General features: G+C 46.1%; 1 protein-coding gene across 2 annotated transcripts in view; it reads right to left on the bottom strand.

Moving 5' to 3' along the window:
* Nucleotides 1–395: 395 nt before the first annotated feature.
* COLGALT2 (collagen beta(1-O)galactosyltransferase 2) overlaps nt 396–19,235 on the bottom strand; it is a 59,231-nt gene continuing 40,391 nt past the window's right edge. For both annotated transcript variants that reach the window (XM_067300412.1, XM_013956291.2), the window contains exons 3-12: nt 18,521–18,638; nt 17,602–17,736; nt 13,495–13,699; nt 8,664–8,783; nt 8,095–8,171; nt 6,197–6,303; nt 4,977–5,109; nt 3,291–3,418; nt 2,554–2,760; nt 396–2,083 (exon numbers count right to left, since the gene is read on the bottom strand). In XM_067300412.1, coding sequence (XP_067156513.1) covers nt 1,807–2,083; nt 2,554–2,760; nt 3,291–3,418; nt 4,977–5,109; nt 6,197–6,303; nt 8,095–8,171; nt 8,664–8,783; nt 13,495–13,699; nt 17,602–17,736; nt 18,521–18,638 — 1,507 coding nt within the window. In that variant the 3' untranslated portion in view covers nt 396–1,806. The remainder of the gene's footprint in view (nt 2,084–2,553; nt 2,761–3,290; nt 3,419–4,976; nt 5,110–6,196; nt 6,304–8,094; nt 8,172–8,663; nt 8,784–13,494; nt 13,700–17,601; nt 17,737–18,520; nt 18,639–19,235) is intronic.

The raw sequence follows: 19,235 nt of genomic DNA, 5'->3' as shown, positions 1-19,235 counted from the left end.
AGTTTGCAAAGAGGAACGCCTCAGGCCGTGCCTGGCGGCCCTTGCCGACCTGCTCTCTGTACTCCCTGTGTCTCACAGGCGCCCGCTCCGTCCTCGAGAGCGGAAGCAGCGTGGCTTCCAGGCAGTAGCTGCAGAACAGACACATTTATGGGCAGCAGCTCTGTGGTGGGGTGATATGGCTGACAAAGCTCTCAACTTCCTTAGTTTGGACTTCACTGTCATCCCAGGGCCAGGGCAGGCTCCAATCCTTGGATGTGTACTTCTTTTTCAAAAATGCCATTTTTTTTTCAGCAGTGCTGAGCCTGAGCCAGCAACAGGGCCGAGCTGCCAGAAGCAGAGAGCTGGCCTTCCCCACCACGACCTGCTCCCACCCAAGAAAAAGGACACGCAGCTGCTTATCTTGCACCAGGTTCTATGTATTATCAGACCCGCTGACAGATAATAACATGACTTCTTTAGCAGAAAGCACAACACTGATCAGCAATTATTAAAAACAAACAAAACCAAATGTGTAAAAAAACCACCACGCATACCCAACTATACAGATCAGCCAGCAGGCAACAGTCTCTTTAGGCTGCTAGTCCAGGAGGGCATCCTCCCCCTCGGCACAACAGCCTGCAGCTTGAGATCTGTGTCAGCTAAACCGAAGCAGTGGAGTCCATTGGCCTCCGGGAAACCATTTCAAACAAATAAACAGCATATTCTGCTGACATGTTACCCAATAACAAATACATGAGAACTCATGAAAAAAAGACGAGTTTGTTCCTCACACGAAAAAATATCAAAAGACAAGTTGCCTTTCCGTCCTAAAACACACAATTCTGAGGCTGCTGAGTACAGTTGACACCACTAATGTTTCTGTAGGTTGTTTTGTTTTTATAGGAATAATGTCAAGCAGTTCATAACCAGGCTTGTAGAAATGAAAGTTCCTAGAAGTCCTACACCTGATTTTTGTGGCTTAATTAAACAGGCCTGGGAAAAGACTGGCTTGCTTTGTTTTTCTGGGGAATAATTTGAGGCAGAGTGAAGCAGGACAGACATGGACTAACTCTGCCTCCCTGCACTGTCAGAAGGGAACACACAAAACAAAACAGTGACCACCATTTTCTCTTGTTAGTTTTCAAAATCTTAGATATGCCAAGACATCAGTTCTGGATTGGCAGACCTGTTTAGACAGGCTCTAGGAGGTTTTGAAATTCATGGAGGGGATGCCAGAAATAGTTTTCTACAGCACTGCAATAAAGGAGAGGAGCACTGCTCCAGTGCATTGAACGTTTCTGGAAACCATTTTGACAGGGATCCTTTCAAAAAACAAAACCAAATAACCCAAACACTTGCCTGCAGTTTCTCTCAGTAAACGGGATTATAAGACCCTACAAATCTACAATGAGTAACGGTTACACAGCAGCTCACTGACAGCTATCCAGAAAGGTATCAATACTTGTACACCTCAGAGTTCCTCTATATATTAATCTTTATAAATACAGTATTCTACACAAGGAACTGTAGAAAGACGTCACTCGGGTTTTTCTGTTTTGTTTTTTTTAAACAAAAACTTGCAAGAGCTTTTGTTCAGATCGCTCCCCTTTTTTCTGCCAGACTGGAACACTTGTTCTTCCTCCTTCACCTCTCCCCAGTCCTGGAAAAGCACCTGGTTAGTTGCAACACAAACGGGTCCAACCACCCTGCTTTGCCTTTCAAGTAGCGGGAAGGAGACCACATGAACAACTCTACAAGCTTCTAGGGTGAAAAGCTAAAGTGTGAGGCAGGTTCAGCTGTTGACAGAGTCCCAAGGGAAGTGGGCAGTCATAGTTCATCCCTGGAGGACGGTGCATTGAGAGATGACTGGGGAGGCAGGGCATCCTTGTTCTGGGCATCGCTGTGGATCTTGCCCTGCTGCCGGGATTTCCACGAGTGTGTTCTGTCCCAGTCAGTTGACACAGTCTCATTATCCCAGATTGTAGAGGTCTCTGTGTCACTGAGGTAGCCTGGCTGCCCTGTGTAGTGGGTGGGATAAACAAGCAAGGGTTCTGCTGAAAAGGCTTTCAAGTCTCTGGACTCGTAGTACTCCATGTACTTCGCTCTAAAGAGAGGAGAAAAACCGTCAGTAACAGAGTGACTGCGCATCTGTGCCACCGGTTTTGCTCTGGGTTATGAGCCAGTCCATTGAGAAAATACAGGTAGGTTGAGATGTGACCTAAGTGAGGAGGTGGCTCTAAAGCAGATCTGACCCTATACAACCATAACCATGTGCCTTACAACCATACAACCATACGCAACCTACACAACCATAGCCTCTGTTATCCAGAAATAGCCAAGTGTCTCAAAATCAGCTCACAAGCCCTGTATCAGGTAGGCAGGACAACCCCTCAGCAGTAGGCCTGTCACCTCACTTGACCTGTATCAGGAGCTCTGCTGCAGACAACCAAGGAGCAGCTCTGTTTCCCCCTCCAGCTGGGCTACGGAAGTGAGACACACCAACATCATCTGATTGAAGATCATTCAGCAAGACCTAGCTTGTGCCAACCTGAGCAACGAAGGCATTCTACTTACACAGGGTGCTTGTTGTACATGACTGGCAGAAATTCATCTACAGGCAGCATCTTGCTGAAAGGCTCAGCTCCAATGAGTTTCTGAGCCCCTTGAAAAGAGATCGCATACCCCAGGGTCCAGTAGGAGTAATCAGCTTCCACCAGGTTCATGACATTGGGAACTGCTTTCTCAGGTTGCTGCACCTGCATCCTTTTCCGGCCAATGTAGCTGAAAGGGTGAAAAGACCATGGAAATTGGAACCAAAGCGAATCTGCAGTGATTAGGACCACAAAACAGTTTTGACCAGAGGAAGGGCAAAGGGTGCAATCCAAGAAGTAATCCATGACCCAGCTCACGGATTTCTGTCCTGCACCACTCTGAGACACCCATGTCTTAACTCTGTGGGTGGTGTACAGCTGCGAAATACTTCATAAGGGAGCTAAGATGCCACAGCCCAAACCTCAGCACTGGGCTGTGTCAGTTCCTCGGTCACAGCAGCATCTCTGGACACTATCAAAATCAAGCAAAGCTGCCCACAAAGGCTCTCCTCCCAAATCCAGTGGGTACCACTTACAGCTTGGTCATTCCAGTGTCAAAGGCAGATTTGTCCCGAGAGGTCAAGCCCACCGAGACGTCTCTGCCACCTTTCCTTGCACTCCAACACTAACCCTGCATCTCTATCCTGACACAATAAGTACTGTTGAACTCCCCTGCAGGCCCAGGAGTTCCCAGGTGGCCAAGGGGCCACAGTTACTTACATAAGCTCCCAGTCTAGCTGGGCTTGCTCAATGTCATCCATCAGCTTCATGAGCTTCCTTTTAAACTGGTGTTCAAAGCGAACATCGTCCTCAATAACAAGTGTCTTCTCCAGTTCTCTATTCACCACCTGAAACAAGAGTGTTCAAAAGTGATAACAGTGGCCCACCTGGGCCACTCTCTGCACCCAGAAACTGCTGGGGCAGCGAGGCATTCAACACAATGCCATCTACTGTGGACCATCCATAACTAGGTGGGCAGAGAATCAACCTCTGGGGAACTTCTTGTCTGGTAACTGCAGCTGATCTTTTGTGATCCACTGACCACGAAGCACACGGACTCCCTTTGCCAGCCTGTAGCGTAGCCTGCAGGTCACCCTGATCTGGCACTGCCTTCTGAACCACACAGATAGTGCAGCAGGAGAATCACTCCCCAATTCACATCTCAGCTGGGACAGACTGCAAGAGCCAGTGAGAACAGACATGAAAATACCCTGAGGGTTGAGCATCCGCAATACGGTGTCGTGTCACCTAGAGAAGCCCTCCACCTGATGTTGCACCATCTAGAACCCATGAGCTGCCATTCAGCATGACCACTGCAGCCACCTCCTCCAAGGAGCGTGCAGCAGCCTTTGATACCAAGGCTGCTATCCAGAAAAGCCTCTTTGTTGGAAGAAAGTGTGTCCCTGGAGTCTGGGAAGGAGGACAAGCCATTGTATCTGAAGTCTGGCCCTGACTACTTAAAGAATGTACATGCACAACACACCCTGCATACAAGTTCCCATGTTAGCACCTGACTTTTGGTGCTTAAAAATTTCAAGCCCAAAAGCCTAGTCTGACTTCTCATGACTGAAGTCACTCCTGCTGGCTTTGGGCTGTTTGTATTAATGCCCTGCTCTGCTGAGAGGTGCTAAAACTAAAACCTCCACAGGGAGAGGCTGTCTCCTTACACATCTATACAGGGTGGCTTCAATCCTCACTGTCACATCTAGGCAACCACTGCCACTACCCAGTCTTCTTTTAGTACCAAGTCTTACTCCTTGCCTACACCACACCTCGCTTGAAACAGCCCCTCCTGTTGACGTAGGGCTGTACAACTCCACCATCTCTGACCAGCACAGCCCAGATCCTCTCAAGTATCACTCTCCAGCGGTGACCAGGGACACACAGAAACTATGGATTTTGACCACCCAACCAAGATCTCTTAGCTCAAGTAATGGTGGCCCCTGCTCTTAACAAGAATATTTACAATATGCCAACTTTAAAAAGCTGATCAGTAGAGTCACTGGAACTTGCATCATCATAGATGTAGATGCCGGGGGGGGGAGGGGGGAGAGATCAGGAGTCTGTAACACCATTTGTTCTTCAAAACCTTCCTGCCTTTTTTCTAAGCAAACTTGTCCTAAGCAGGCTATCAGATGGTTTGCAATAAAAGCAGTCATAAGATATTTTGATGAGATCATTCAAAGCTGTTTTCAAATGAAAAGCAAAGAAAAAGCTGAACACTGTGTTCAAGAAAAAAACCTACGTGTGGATCCCCTACAAACTGAGGAAAACAGTTATATAAAACACTTTTGAAAACCTGTATTGTATTTGATGCTCTGCCCTAAGACTGACTGTATACCTGTTTGATGCATTTGCCCACAGCACCCTCTTTCAGGAACCCCTGAGCACCCACAAACTCCTTACCTCCTTCCAGATGTAATAGTGACTAAGGAAGCAGCCGATCTCTCCCCTGGTTAGTGGCCTGGAGGAATATGGGTCCCGGTAACCAGGAAGCATATCAATGCTGAGAGCTTTGAGCTGACTCGTGTTCAGTGCTCTGAGAAACAGAGAATAACTCTCACCATTAAAAAAGAAAAGGCAAATTTCAAGTCAGACACAGAAGCAAAAAGGGAAATGCTGCTGACTTTCAGAGAAAAGACACATCTCAAGAAATTCTTGCACTTGTTTTGCTCAAAAACCTGGAGAAAATTTAATTTCTTGATCTACATTTCTAAATCAAGCTGAACACTGGAGATGACTGAGGATTAACACCTACAGAAGGCTGCAGCCTTCCAGCATCATTCACCTCCATGCACGCTTAACACCACCAAGATGTTCACCCCAGTGAAACGGTGTCACCCGTGCTTTCTGTCACTTGAGATTCTGACTGCTTTGGAACAACTAGCGTTGAAGCAGAAATCACATCAGTCACTACCACTGCTGCTTGCAGACTGTTTCTAATACACTGCATTAGAGAAACCTACAAGGCAGAGCACGATATGAACACAGACAAATCATATCTTTAACTCTGCTAACAACTTCTTGTGGGACCATCAGCTGGTCAGCTGCTTGGCCTAAAACTTTTTTCTAAGAGGTCTTGACGGGTACCCAAGTTCTACAGACCATCAGATGGTATTTGGGTTTCTAACTCCCTCAGGCCTCTTTGCAACTCCCAGGCCTAAATTTTTGTGCCTTGATTTCTCATTATAGAAGAGTCTTAACACACCTCAGAGTAGGGTATGCTTGAGAAGGGTCTGTATCAGGATTAACACTGTAAATCAACAGCATTATAGCACTTGGATGGAAGATCTTGCCAGGAGATAATTGTTCTCAAATGCTTTCACTGCTGACCCCTTTTAACTGTGTGCAAGTGTTACTGTTCACGGAAATCGGTATGATTTTAACCAGACTTTCGTCTTAACCTGAACTGCGATGCCCATGGATCTCTCACAATTTCAAAAGTAGAAAAAAAATGGAACAAAACTGCCCCAAACAGAGCATTACATGGGAAAATAAAAGCGATATTCACCTTTCCCCTCAGCCCACCTTTCCCCACCAGAAAGGAGGTCAAGGTGTCCTAGGAAACGGTGCAGCTAAGCACAACCCACTCTTTGGAAATATTAGCAATCCCAGCTGAAACTCACTTTCCATCCACAGCCTCCACTATCTTGACTGCAATCTCCTGTTCATAGAGAGTCCGCAGCATCCGATCCCGCCTGTCTTTCCGCCGCTTCAAGTTGATCATGAAAATCTGGGTTGAAGAAAAAGATATCAGCCTTCTGATCTGGGAGGGAGGGAGAAAAAGGGGTCTTGATCCATTCTTCTCCAGCAGCCCCATAAGAAGTGCAGATTTTATTAAAATATCAGGTGTGTTTTCATTCCAGATTGCTTAGAATTTGTCAAAAAAATTGGGATTGGCTTTGAGTTGAAAGGTTGCAGGCTTATTCTCAGTCTAACAACTCTATTTTATGGATGCTCATGGGGGAAAGTTGCTCTTCAAGGATGGAGAAAGCTGAGAGGGAACCAGTTACAGCCGAGTCCACATTTTCCAAAGATTTAGGAAGTTTTGACTTTTACCAAACAGGGTAAATGGCCATCTCCATCTCCGGTCCCAGAGGGGCACTGACCAGCACCTGTCTCTTCACAGGGCTGCAACTGCCTGTTATTTAGGATTATCAGTGGGGCCATCATCTAACTATAAGGACACAGTAAAGAGAATTTTTGTAATTACTGCAGGCGCTGAAAATCTACTGCTACCCCTGCCAGAGTAAAAGGCCTAGTACAGAGCCAAGGCCTGGAACAGACAGGTTTGGGCAGGGCTCAGTCCAGCCTTGAGAAGACAGACTCCTTGGCTGGAGGGCAGAGGAATGAAGCTCTCAGTTGCAGGTAAAGCGCAGAGGGTCAGGGATCTGCTTTCAGTCCCAGAAAGACAAGTGCAGCCTTGTAACCCGTGGAGCAAAACCTCATCCCAGTAAGAAGTGGATAAAATTCCAGCTCAATACAAATGCAAAAATAATAAATTGGATAAATAAAGTGCAGCCACAAAGGACAACATGGAAAAAACCCACACCAGCTGTGTTCTAAACACGGACACCCATAGCCAAAACAGGTTCAGACTTTACTATACAAGCCATATAACAGATACAGCAGAATATGCCAAAAAAACAAAGTTCCCTAGTCACCAAAATTCCCTCAGTCATTGTGCCACGGCCACCCTGGCAGCTGCACACACAGGGGTTTCTGGCTGTGAGCAAAACATTAAAGCACAGCACATCCCGCTCCAATCTTCTCCTCTCAATGCCTGCTCTCCACAACATAAGGCAGAATTTGAGAGAGGAATTTCTTCAGTGTCTTGGAGCACTACCAGTGTCAACAACCATCTTCCTAGTTCATTTTCACTTAAAGCCATAACAGAAAAACATGGCAACCAAACAGGAGGAGGGGAGAGCTGCCACAGCAAGGAGACAGCACACATGGACACAGGCAGCTTGGGCTAGAGCTCAGCTCAGGTCCTGGCTACCCCAGCTGCCCCTGGCTCTCCAGTGGCTGTCTCGGCTCTTGTTGCAGAACAGAAGGACTGCAAAGTTGCCCTATAGAGTCAGATTTAGGGGAAACAGCACAAGTTAAACAATCTCAGCTCTGCCATCCCCTCCAGGCTGGATTAAACCATCCGCACCACCAACAGACAAAAAAACCAAAGTTTTGCTGGACACTGCCCTTGCACACAAACCAACACTTCTAATCAGAGCTCTTGCACCAGGAAAGAGTGCTAAGCACTCACAGACTTGACTGGCCTCAGGTCCCAGAAGCAAATGCCTGAGGGGAAAGAGTGTGCCCTGAGCCCTTCCCCTCCCACTCCCCTGAGCTCAGCAGAAGTTCTCCCCAAATAAAGACGGCTATTTTCTCCCTGCAAAAAGTTCCAGTCCAAATGATGCATGGTTGGGAAACAGCTAACTACATGAAAAGATACTATACTATACTGCAGGGGGAACCCAGGTCCTCTAAGTGATGGAAGACAATAACAGCAAAAGCAGTTTCTTACTTCATCAAATCCCATCTTGTCAGGGTGCTTCGGGGGAACAGAGACATACTGAGAGGGTTCAATGGGAGGACGATCAACTGAAAGAGATGAGAGATCCCAAGCATCACCTTCACGAACACATCTTGCATTACAGTAACACATCCATTCATGTTTTCATCACTGGGCCTGAAGTGACAGGGAGCTGGGATGTGATGTCAGTGCAGTAGTGGAGGTACCAGAAAGCATCAACACAGCGAAGCAGAAGCCAGCAGCCATACGCACAAGAGAGACCTCATGATAAAGACAAGGTTCTGCAGCATCCTTTACACACTACAGATGCTTTTTTGAATTTGATTTGGAGAAGTTGAGGGGCTTTCTGAATGGGGTTGATCTGTTCTTGACGTGATTACACCCCTAGGGAGAAAAGTGGTGGAAAATAAAAAACCTGCATATCAAAACAGTACGACACCAGTCAGATCAGGTTATAAACTATCCCGGACTCCCACTGGGAACAGGCTGTGCTGCTGGCAGAAGAGAGCTCTACAAACATTAGTAAGGGGGTTCCATTGCAGCAGGGCACAGCGACTTACTCATGGCCTCAATTAGTGTGTGCACAAAGTTCTCAGTCTCTTCTTGCAGGGTCTGGTGCGATTTCAGAGGCATGGGAAGGAAACCATAGTGTTCACGGTTGCAGATGAACATCTGAATTCCTGGGGATCAAGTAAAAACAGAAGTGAGGTCTCTTAGCAGGGGGTTTTACTGCTTTGCTGTTACACAGTCACAATCAAACTTGTACCAGGACCTCACTCCCAGGAGGTACTGCTTCATAAGCAAGCACTTCAGAAACGTCACAGTGCCATTTTCTGTTTTATCTGGCTGGCAGCACCTGGCCTCTCCTATGAAACCAGTTTCTACTTGCTCCCTAACAGCAGGTATTTTCTAACTGCAATCGTTTTTTTCCTAGGAAAGGCACATCTCTTAGTCCAGAGAAAGGTCTTTTTCAGCCTTTGCTTTCCACCTTCTGAAATCTCACGCTATAAAAACAATCCTACAGCAGAGGGCAGAACTAGCCTTTACCAAAAGCAGCATCTGGCACACACAGTAGGACTGGTGCAGATAACTAGAGAACCACAGAAATCCCCAACCCCCAAAATCCCACCTGCACTGCTCAGACCTGGCACCTCACCTGACATGATCCCCCCACAAATCCAGAGCCAAAAGTAGGGAATGATCCTTACAGGTTTTCTCTGAGTGAGCCAGCCTCAAGCAATGAAACAGCAGGCACAGGAGCAAAAAGGGCTTCCATCTGCAGCTGTGCTGAAGGAGAGACAGCAGCGATCCTGTGGCCTGGAGCCTCTCTCCCCGCACAGACCCAGGGCTCAGCAACAGCCTCCAAACCAGAGGGTGGAGGGAAATGGGACCCAAAGGTGGGAGAAACATGCAGGTTTCAGAGCTCAGGGAGAAGGGTGCAGGCATTTCCGCTCATGAGTGGGCAGCACTCTCCCTCACAACACAGGAAGGCTGCATTTGTTATGAACCTGCAAGGGGTGAAGCGGTTCAGGTGAAAGGGAAGCAGTCCTACCAGATACCCTGTTCCTCTGCAGGAAGAGGAGGCCCGGACTGGGTCCTGTATGCTGGACAAAGAGGGGTGCAGACATCTATCAGAACAGGCAACCTCAGAGAGGAAGAAATTCAAACAAACCCAGTGCGGCTAGAGGTGATGGAGGCTTTTGTCCAAGCCCTGCCAGGGCTTCTCTGTCACCTGAGGATAAATATGGAATGACTCTACCACGTTGGAAGAGCCAAGTCTGATCGCCTGTTTTCAATAGCACATGGTTGGCCAAACGTGGGCCCAGGCAGTTCAGCTCTCCTGGGATCATGCAGGAGGTTGTCGCAAAGCCCAGGGCATCAATATAGCTACAAGCTCTGTTACTAGCCTAGCAAGGGATACACTCCAACTTTTACAGTCAAGCATCTTCCTGCTTCTATTCACTTAGGCTGGAAAATAAAGACAAGATATTTTCACCTGTGTTAGCAAAGAGTTTTGAGGAACATGTATGATAACCACTTCGGAAGTGCTATGTCTACTACCAAATGGGGTCCTTTCCTCTCCAGGACTAGTTTTTACAGTGTCCTGGAGATAAGAGGAAAATCCTAGAGAGATACCAGCAATGAGAAAAGCTGCTTTCAGGTAGAAGTGATAACATGACTTCCTTCTGCTCAAAGGCTTTTGCAAACTGTTTGCTCAAGGAGCTGAATCTGAAGGCTCAAAAGAGAAGAGTGCAATGGCATGAAGAGAAAACACAAAGCCTCTTCTCGGAGCAGGTCCCTGTGCCAGGGGGAGGCCAGCTCACTGCTCAGGTCATTCATTGGGGACATCCCAGCAACCTGTGGTCAGCAACTGCTGGACTGGCCAAGAGTTTGCTTTTGTTATCAGCGAAAACAGGATCAGCACTGGACCTGGTGTCACATCACGTAACAGGCTCAGAAACTACTTCCAGGGAAGCCAAGGGAGAAAAGTTGTTTTCATTGAGCTCTGGTAAGGTCCTTGGTTCATTAGCCACAATCTGAAAGCTACTAGAACCCATAAAACTCACAGTGCCAATTAAAAAACAAAACCAAACAAAACCAAACAACTCCAAAACCTGGAAGGTTTTTTTGTTCGTTTGTTTGTTTTAAAGAAACAAGCTCAACCACCTCCCTCCTCTCAGAAAATAAATGAAAAGCAGACACTACCTGGCGTGTCAGTGCTTTCATGCATTAGTTCCCCTAATCCCTGGTATTTTTAGCAGGGCAGAATTGTCTGTGTTAATGACCCTGTTGTTTCTGCCATTTTAAGTTCTGCAAGTAAATTGTTGGCTACACTACTTGCCAAACCACATTCAGCTGTCAGCAGTAATTAAGGTAAATGACAGAATAAAAAATACTACCTGCTGACATTAATGGATTTGGCACTGATCTAATCAACTAATCTTATCTGGCTCACTGATCTCTCTTATCTTCCGCTGGCTTAAACACACTTAATCTGTGCAGATTCATGCCAATACTTCTGTTCCTTCTGGAATAAAAGCTACCTTAAAATGGTAAAGTTTTGTGGGGAAAGGGATTCGCTCTCCAGCTCGCAGTTTTTACAATAAAAACAACTACTGCCAGAAGAAGGGACAGAAAAACTATAGATATTTGTATTATTACCAGTCTTTGTAAGGTCAGGATTGACAACCATATACCAGAACCCCACAGCCACACTTAGGTAACATAAATGTCCCCCACATTCCCATGATTGCAGCTTCCTGCTGGCTGGCTCTAGGTCTTCAGTCTCAGGTCAATAGGAAGCTCAGGAGCTGAATGCTACCTTGCAAGCGCAAGGGGCTTGTACACCTTCCTCTGCTCTCAGCTGTGCCTCTAACACCTTCTCAGGGAGACGGAAGGAAGACAAGGAGAAAGCTCACTTCAGTATCTAGGCCCTTTACTCAACAAAACGCATCGAGTTTCACTCAAAGTCAGTACTCCCACTAAGGGAGCGTCTGTGTCCTCCGAGCAGCTGCGGGACAGTCTCTCTGGAGCATCCTCTAACAGTTGGTTCAAGCAGCAGGATTCACTGTTGAAGACTGATGGTTTGATCTGAGACGGTAAGTGTGGTATTTGGCCTGGACAAAAGCCAACACTATTGTGACTTCAGGGAAGTAAGTGAAATTACTCTAAAGAGAAGTTTACCTCTAAATCCAACCATTTTTCACATTTCTGAACTTGTATGTCATCCTTTTATCCAGAGTGACAAAACCAAGCCCAGGACACAAGTCAGCAAACTGAGACCAATGGGCTGGACTGCTGAAACAAAGCTGTTCATGCCATGGGTCAGCATCAGGGAAAGCTAGAATGCTAGGATACAAGGAAAAAAAGATGGATTCGAATCCCTGAAATATTTCTTAAGCAGCTGGAGTTAATGCAATGCAGCTACAGCACTTGTTGGGTGCTATGTTTCTGGGAGAGCTGTCAGAAGGAACAAGCATGGCAGATGGAGTTGAAGGAACTTGCTGTGCTATCCAAACTTCCACCTCTGTTCTCGTCTGGAGCCAACATACCAACGTCCTGACTCTGAAAGTCACTCAGACCCTAAAGGCCTTGCAAGTTCATATCTCACCTCCTCTACCTTCCTCTGCCTCCTGGGGGCTATAATTTCAGCTCTTGCTGCCTCTCCTCTGACTATGATTTGCCTTTCTCACTTTATGTCCCCTCACCCTGTTTTAGTTGAGTTTTAAAAAGACCTGCTTAGTCTGCCAAGGCAACACTGTCTTTTGCAGTGTTGCCAGGAGCTTTAAACCAGAAAGATCACTAAAAGCAAAGCTGCAAACAGCTGGTGGCTGCTGTGTTGGTCTGGAAACGGGAAAGGCAGTCTGCTCAGCCTGTCTCTTCTCCAGAAGCGACTGCCAGTGACGAGCTACACCATTTTGCCTCAGTTTCTCTCCACCTGTCTGTCCCCCTTCCTTCCCACCTTAACTTTGCCTCTTTTGCAAAATGAAGATGGATAGCATGAGCTGTACATCACTCACAGGACCCACAAACAACCTTTCCAGACAAGGAAAGAGGACACCGAGTTTGTGACTTAGCCCCAAAAGACCCTGACTTCCATATTTCAGATCTAACTGAAATCCTCCCACCACACAGCAGTGATCCTACTATCAGCCAGAGCAGTACACATTTCCCCTCTGCTGTGCCCCAAGGGTCATGCTTGACCAGCTCTCCAAAAGCACACATGATGCAATGTCAAGTATGCAGCGATTTTACCCCTCACGCACCAGCTCTAATGCACCCTGGCCTCGCAGAGACTTCCTCTCAGCACAGCCCGTCCAGCCTGACTTCACATCATTCATCTGAAAGTTACACTGATTTTGCTTGCAAAAAAAAAAACTTGCAGACATTTTTTGCTGAGATACCGTGACCAAGGCCTCATCAGTGCTATGTAAGCAACTTGTTTTTTGTTCTCCATGAGGGCTACCACACCTGAAAAGAGTTTCTTGCTCTTCCCCACCTCTTAATGGAGTCTCCTGGAAGCGGCAATTTTAGATGCATTCCCTACAGTCTTCAGAATGCCTTTCAATCTCACAGCGTTCACCTGCGCTCACAATTTTCTTGTCTAGGTACAAATTAAGGGTGGATGAACAGAACCAGATATTTTCTCTCTGAAACACTGCCCCCATCCCAAGAATAGTCCCCAAGTCCTTTAAAGCTAGCTGCAATTCAAAACTACATGGCCAATCGTTTGCTTGCTGCTGGTTATCCCTGATGGGACTAGAAAAAGGAAAGGGAACAGCGTATAAACTCAGGGCTGAAGTCCACACGTGGCCTTTGACCTGTGAACTCGAAATGAAGATCTGCATGTCTCTGTTGGTGAATCCTCCCTGGGGAAGGCAACGGACATACCTGCTTGGCGACTGGAGAAGGCAAAGACAATGATATCATCAAAGCTCCAGGTGTAGTCCTGGTGGGGTGGGTAGAACATCAGTTTGGTGGAGGCCTCTTTCCTCAGGTCAATGAGGAATGTGGAATGAACCATCGGGACAGCAAAACAGCCTGTCCTCTTCCATTCCCGAACCAGGGGATAATCCAGGGTCCTTTTGTAATAGCCCTGCAAACACAATGGGGGGTCGCTTGTTACAAGAGATTTCTGTTCCACAGGTTTTCCCTAGCAAAAGCTCTTGTCCTCAGCCCTCCAGAGCAAAGAGGGGTCAGTGCCCAGTTCTCAGATTTTGAAGTGTTTGGAAAGGACTGAAGCAAGTGCTTAGAAAAAAATCACTGTCCCAGAAGTTACAGCTTGACCCTCTGTCTTTTTAGCAGCCCTTAGAAACCCAAATCTTTCCTCTGCAAAAATCCCTTGCAATAAAGCTTCAAACCTGGGACTAATTTCTCCTGACTCATGAAAAACCTTTCTCTGCACACAGACTCTCAGGTCTGATGCTGGAAGGCGCTGAGCACAAGTGACATCCGCCATGTTCAACAGGCACGACGGACACAGTGTCTCACAGAATAGGACCTGTAAATTAAGGCTGACCATCATTTTAGAAAGCATTTGCTTCACTGCAGTGAAGGCAACATGCCAGCCTTCATCAACAGTGTGAGAGTTGCTGCTTCCTTCACCCCAGGGACTAGCTGGAAGTTTCGTCCCATGGGCAGGCAGCTTTAATACCCACTCCTGAGCTCTCCCCACAGAGTGTGTCTGAGGGAGGCACTTCAGTCAGCTTATTTCACTGTAACCACAGGCTTTTTAGCCTCCCAGCACTGTGGGTGCATCACCCACGTTGTGCTGCTCACAGCTGGTTTTGCAGGTGCAATGCATCTAAAGTTATCCATTTGGGAAATAAAGACACTGAATTACTCCAGATATGAAGTCCTAATGCACCAATTAGACACCTGAACACGGCTGACGGTTGAATCCAGAGCAAATTCTGGTCTTTACAGAAATGATGAGTCACTAAAATAAGTTAAAATAATAAATTATACATTTCCCATGAGTATCCTAGCAACAATAGCTGAGCTAATCTCTGCAGAACCACTTTTGCTTGGTTCTCTTCAAGTGTGGTGCATGCAAACATACAGCGCATCTGTCTGTGCATCTGCTGATCCTCCCTCTCGCCTTCAAATACCTTCTGAACATACTGTGAGGACTAGATGTCTCAAACACAGCCAGTCTGACTTTAATGAAAAGAAGCGAGCAGACAGACATCATATTAGGTTTCCAACTGACAGAAGGGTTAAGACATTCAACCTTTAATAAACATCCAAGAATGCCCAAAGGTGAACGATGCTGGAAACTTGACTTTCCTCCTCCAGCCGCTCACTACTGGAGTTTTGGGCTTTTTGCTGTACATAATCATGTGTAATCAGGAAAGATGCCAACTTGTCAACACTGCTGCCATGCTTTGCTAAGGTTAGCTTCGTGACATCTAAATGTCAAGCTGTCTGGAGCTGGGTTTGGCTTGTTGTTGCTCAGCACCGGAGACTTTGTTTCAGGGCATGCTCCAGCTGTTATTCCCTCCCCAAACCCCCAGGGAGAGCAAGGCTGGAAGCAGCTTGAAACTGTGAGAGTGAGAGCATGGAAAGAAGCTCCAGCAACTAAAAGAAAAGAAAAAATAAAAACAAAGCAGGAACTTTTTTTTTTTCGTTTGAGCAGCCCCAAAAGTCTGCAAGATGCATTTGCTCCTAGTTTTTTTTTTTTCCTTTACTCAGCTAATATTGGTAATGATGGAAACCTATTACTGGAGAAGTTAATCCTAGGGGCCAGGGCTGAGGCTGGTGCACACAGGCAGAGATCCACCACAGTCTGTGGAGCAATCCTGATTTATATCAGTGGAGAACCTGGCTGTTTCAGTATTTAACCTTAAAAACACAAAGAAAAATGCCTTCACTATGAAGTTTATGTCTCCATTCTAAAACAAAAACTGAAACAAGCAAACAATCCTCACCCACCACTACCACCTTTTCTTTTCTATATATTTAACTCCCAAGAGTTTGGAAAGTTCTAGATATTTTCCTGCTATTTTTACTCAGGTAATTAGTCTGAGCTAAGGAACTTCATGCCACAAGATGGTGTGGGTGCCAAAAAAGAGCCCAAATAGTGGTTTCTATGAAAGAAAACTTCACTTAGAGCTTTAAACATAAAGATCTACCTCAAGAAGTTCCAGAGAAGGAGATTGCTGGATGATGGAAAAATATTTTGGGGAAGTATCATTCGCTTACGTTTGCTGTGTTTTTCTACTATTCCCTATGCATCTGCTAGAAATCACTGCTATCAGACAGACCTTTGGCCTGACTCGGTACAGTCGTTACATTTTTACTCCACCTGCAGTCCTACTTATGCCCTTCGCAATACTGAGGAGAGTGACATTTTAAAGCAGGTAAATAGAAGAAGGGAGGAGCAGAGTTTGCTCCTTGTTTCACTCCCGGATTAATTACAAAATGAACAATTAGTAATGTGGTTAGGTCTCTGGAATACAGCTTGAGTGTAGGGAAGGGCAGGACTGTTGAACCACTCTAAAGTACTCATATGTGCACGCCCCAGGGAAGCTCATAGCTGTATGTGCAGCTCAGGCTTAAACACATTTGCGTACGCAGTAGAGCATGCTTGTCTTTAAGAAGAAGGAAAGACAACAATCTGGGAAGGAAGGAAAATGGAGATCCTGAAGCTTTCTAAGGCAAACGTGGGCAGCAAAGGGTGAATTTCCAAGAGAATAAAACACTCTTGCTATCCTAGGAGATGTATAGTTTAGGATCTTGCCTCCCAAAGGACAACAAAATATATGATGGCAGCAGATCGAAGAACAGATCAAAAAATTACTGATCTCTTACTGAGGTTTACCTGTGGGCTGGGAGAAAAAAGCATTATCTAGAGTCCCTGTCCCAGCTAGAAGGTCTTGGAAAGGCCATCTAGGGCTTAGTCAATGACATTTCAAAGAAAAACAGTGAAAAAAGGCAAAAAATGACTTGTGGAAAAAGACATGCCAATCTATATAACTGATTCTCATATTAAAATCCTTTTATAGACAAGATGATGTAGATTAGCTTGTAAAGTGATAGCTCAGCATCACTCTGGCTCTAAAAATAATGCTGTTTCTACTATGCACAACATTTTCGTAGCTTATACTTCCCATGGTATTGGGGTTTGAAAAGACAATATGCAATTCTACTTTCTAAGCTCAGCTCTTCTGTCCTTTACACCAGTACCCTTCACACAAGTACCCCAGCACACACACATGCTCTTCCAGGCAAAGGGTGTTACCCCACTACAATAAACCTGGTTTGTGTGTGGAGACCTGCACAAGGAAAAGCAAATTCTTCACAGATTAGAGTCAGTATACAAGAAAGTCAGTCTAAAAATATGTACCAGGCGCTTTAACCCCATTCAGATTACACAAGCATATGGAACCACCTCAAATAAATACTGATGTGACTGTGGGCATATTGGTATTTTCTTAAGTATTTAGTGGGATTGTATCATTTTTCAGGACTTCTGGTTAGGAACAGCATCACTCAAGCAAGCTCAGCTTCCTCCAGATTCAGGTTTTTCAAGTGAAGAATCTTAGATGAGGAAGCAAATTTCAGTAACGTGCCTGCAAACCCAATGCAGAACATGTACAGCTTTGCTCATACCTAGAACCATACCATTAGAACACAAAGCCTGAAAAACAAACATTCACAGACAGCACTTTTCTCTTGTCCCTTATTCCCAGATTCCCTAAAAACATATGGTTCTTTCCCAAACATGCTTGCACAAGATGCGGGATCCCGCTTCTGAGGGAGGCACAAGCTTAGGCAAGTGCGTGACACCACTATCATTGCTACGTGATACTACCTCTGCATGCCTCAGAAGTAGAGCAGCTTCGTTTCAGAAAAGGGAGCAGACCATACTACAAAAGCAGCTGGGAGAGACCACAAAACAGAACACACGTCCACCACTTCACAGACGCAGGCAAGAAGGCCTTTGAAAACATACAGCTCGTGCAGCTGCCCAGCACCGTTCACAAGGTCACTTGCCTGGGGGGTGATGCCACACCAGAAGTTAGAATAGAGAGAGCGAGACTCAAGCATCGGCGCTACCAACGTTTTGTTTTCTGCTATCATCAGGTTCAGGGTTTGTGGGTTGGTCAGTAAATTATCTGCATCAATGAACTAGAGAAGGAAGAGGGAAAGAGAAAAAGAAATTCGTCATTAGACAAAACAATACGCTTTCTTGGGAACAAGGTGGCCAGAGACATGAGATGTTGGCAAAACCCACTGAGCTGGGGGTTTTGTTATCACAGGGCAAATGCCTCTTACAGGTAAACCCAGGAGTGGCAGCCCCAGCAGCACAGCTGTAAGACTGGAAAAGATGCAGAGCTTCCCTCTGACTCCACAGAATGTTACTCCAAAACTGGGGCAAGGGAGTTGTAAGGGAAAATTACGTTGCCCAAAATTTAGGACAGGTTCATTCTGGGAAGACAATTAAGAGGAGCTATTAAAAAAACAGGCCTCACAGCCCCATCTTGTTCAGAAGCTGAGAACACCACCATTAACTGCTGCTGTAGTGACCAAAGGCACACATCTTCCCACATCTGCTGAATACTTCCCTCAAGTTTTATCAATAACAGGTTGGGTTTCAGTCTGTGGGACTCTTTGCAGGGCACTTACCCACCACCAGGACTATATTCAGTCCTGACAAACACAGATCCCAAGCCTGAGCCCCAAACTCTAAGGAGAAAGCCTGTGGAGAAACTCAGGGACTTACCCACAGCTCCAAGAAGAATCTCGCTCATCAGACCAAGAAATGGCACAAGGCCATTGCAGCTCACTGCAAACAGAGTGCTTTTTCTATAGATGGAGAGGAAACAGCCCCAGTACCAGAGTGACTACCTAAGAAGCTTTTGCCTGGGGAGAGTTAATAAATCAAACCTTGATTTATTTCCCTCAAACCTACCAAGACATAGTCTGACCACTTCTCTTGTGCAGCACGAAGGGCAGCCTGTCGGAGTTTCATGACATGGGTAAATCGGGTGCTTGGCCAATGTTTTGGTCCAATTTCTTCTGGGTAAGACCTAGCAAAGAAAAAAAAGGAACCAGTGACTACACCCATGTCTGGTTCCTATTAATGTAGTCAAAAAGAGTCATCATGTTCCCTTGCTGCCCTCAGGGCAAAAGCAAAACAGAGTTAGAGTCACCTCAGGCAACCCAGGAGAGCAAAAAATGAAAGGCAGGTTCTGAGAGAAACAGATTCCAACCTTCGTGCTGGCATATGTACACAGGGCACTGATGTACACAGGGCACTGGAGAAGAAGCAACACAGCAGCATTTCCTGCCAAGTGGCCACATGCAAAATAGCACTAAAAAAACAGCAGCTTCTTCTGCAGCAGGCCAGGCCCCCACAAGACGTAAGCAGGGGTTACCCCACTGGAATGAACTGAAGCTGATTTACCTCATCTGACCCGCCGTCTTCTGGTAGGCTTTAAGTTTAGGATTACAAATAAGGCTTCTTTAAGCCCAGCAGAATCAACACAGCTGGGGATGTGAAGAATGAACAGCAGTTTGGATTCCCTCAGGATTTGGGCATTATTAATAACTGTTAAGATATCCTGATATCAGCTTTTAAATCTACAAAACACCCAACACCCAACCCCAGGGGCCCAATCACGTAA

The sequence above is a fragment of the Apteryx mantelli genome, chromosome 8 (genome assembly GCF_036417845.1).
Source record: "Apteryx mantelli isolate bAptMan1 chromosome 8, bAptMan1.hap1, whole genome shotgun sequence".
In the NCBI taxonomy this organism is placed as follows: Eukaryota; Metazoa; Chordata; class Aves; order Apterygiformes; family Apterygidae; genus Apteryx; species Apteryx mantelli.
Note: the sequence above shows the minus strand (reverse complement) of the source record. Positions and strands in the feature narration are given on the sequence as shown.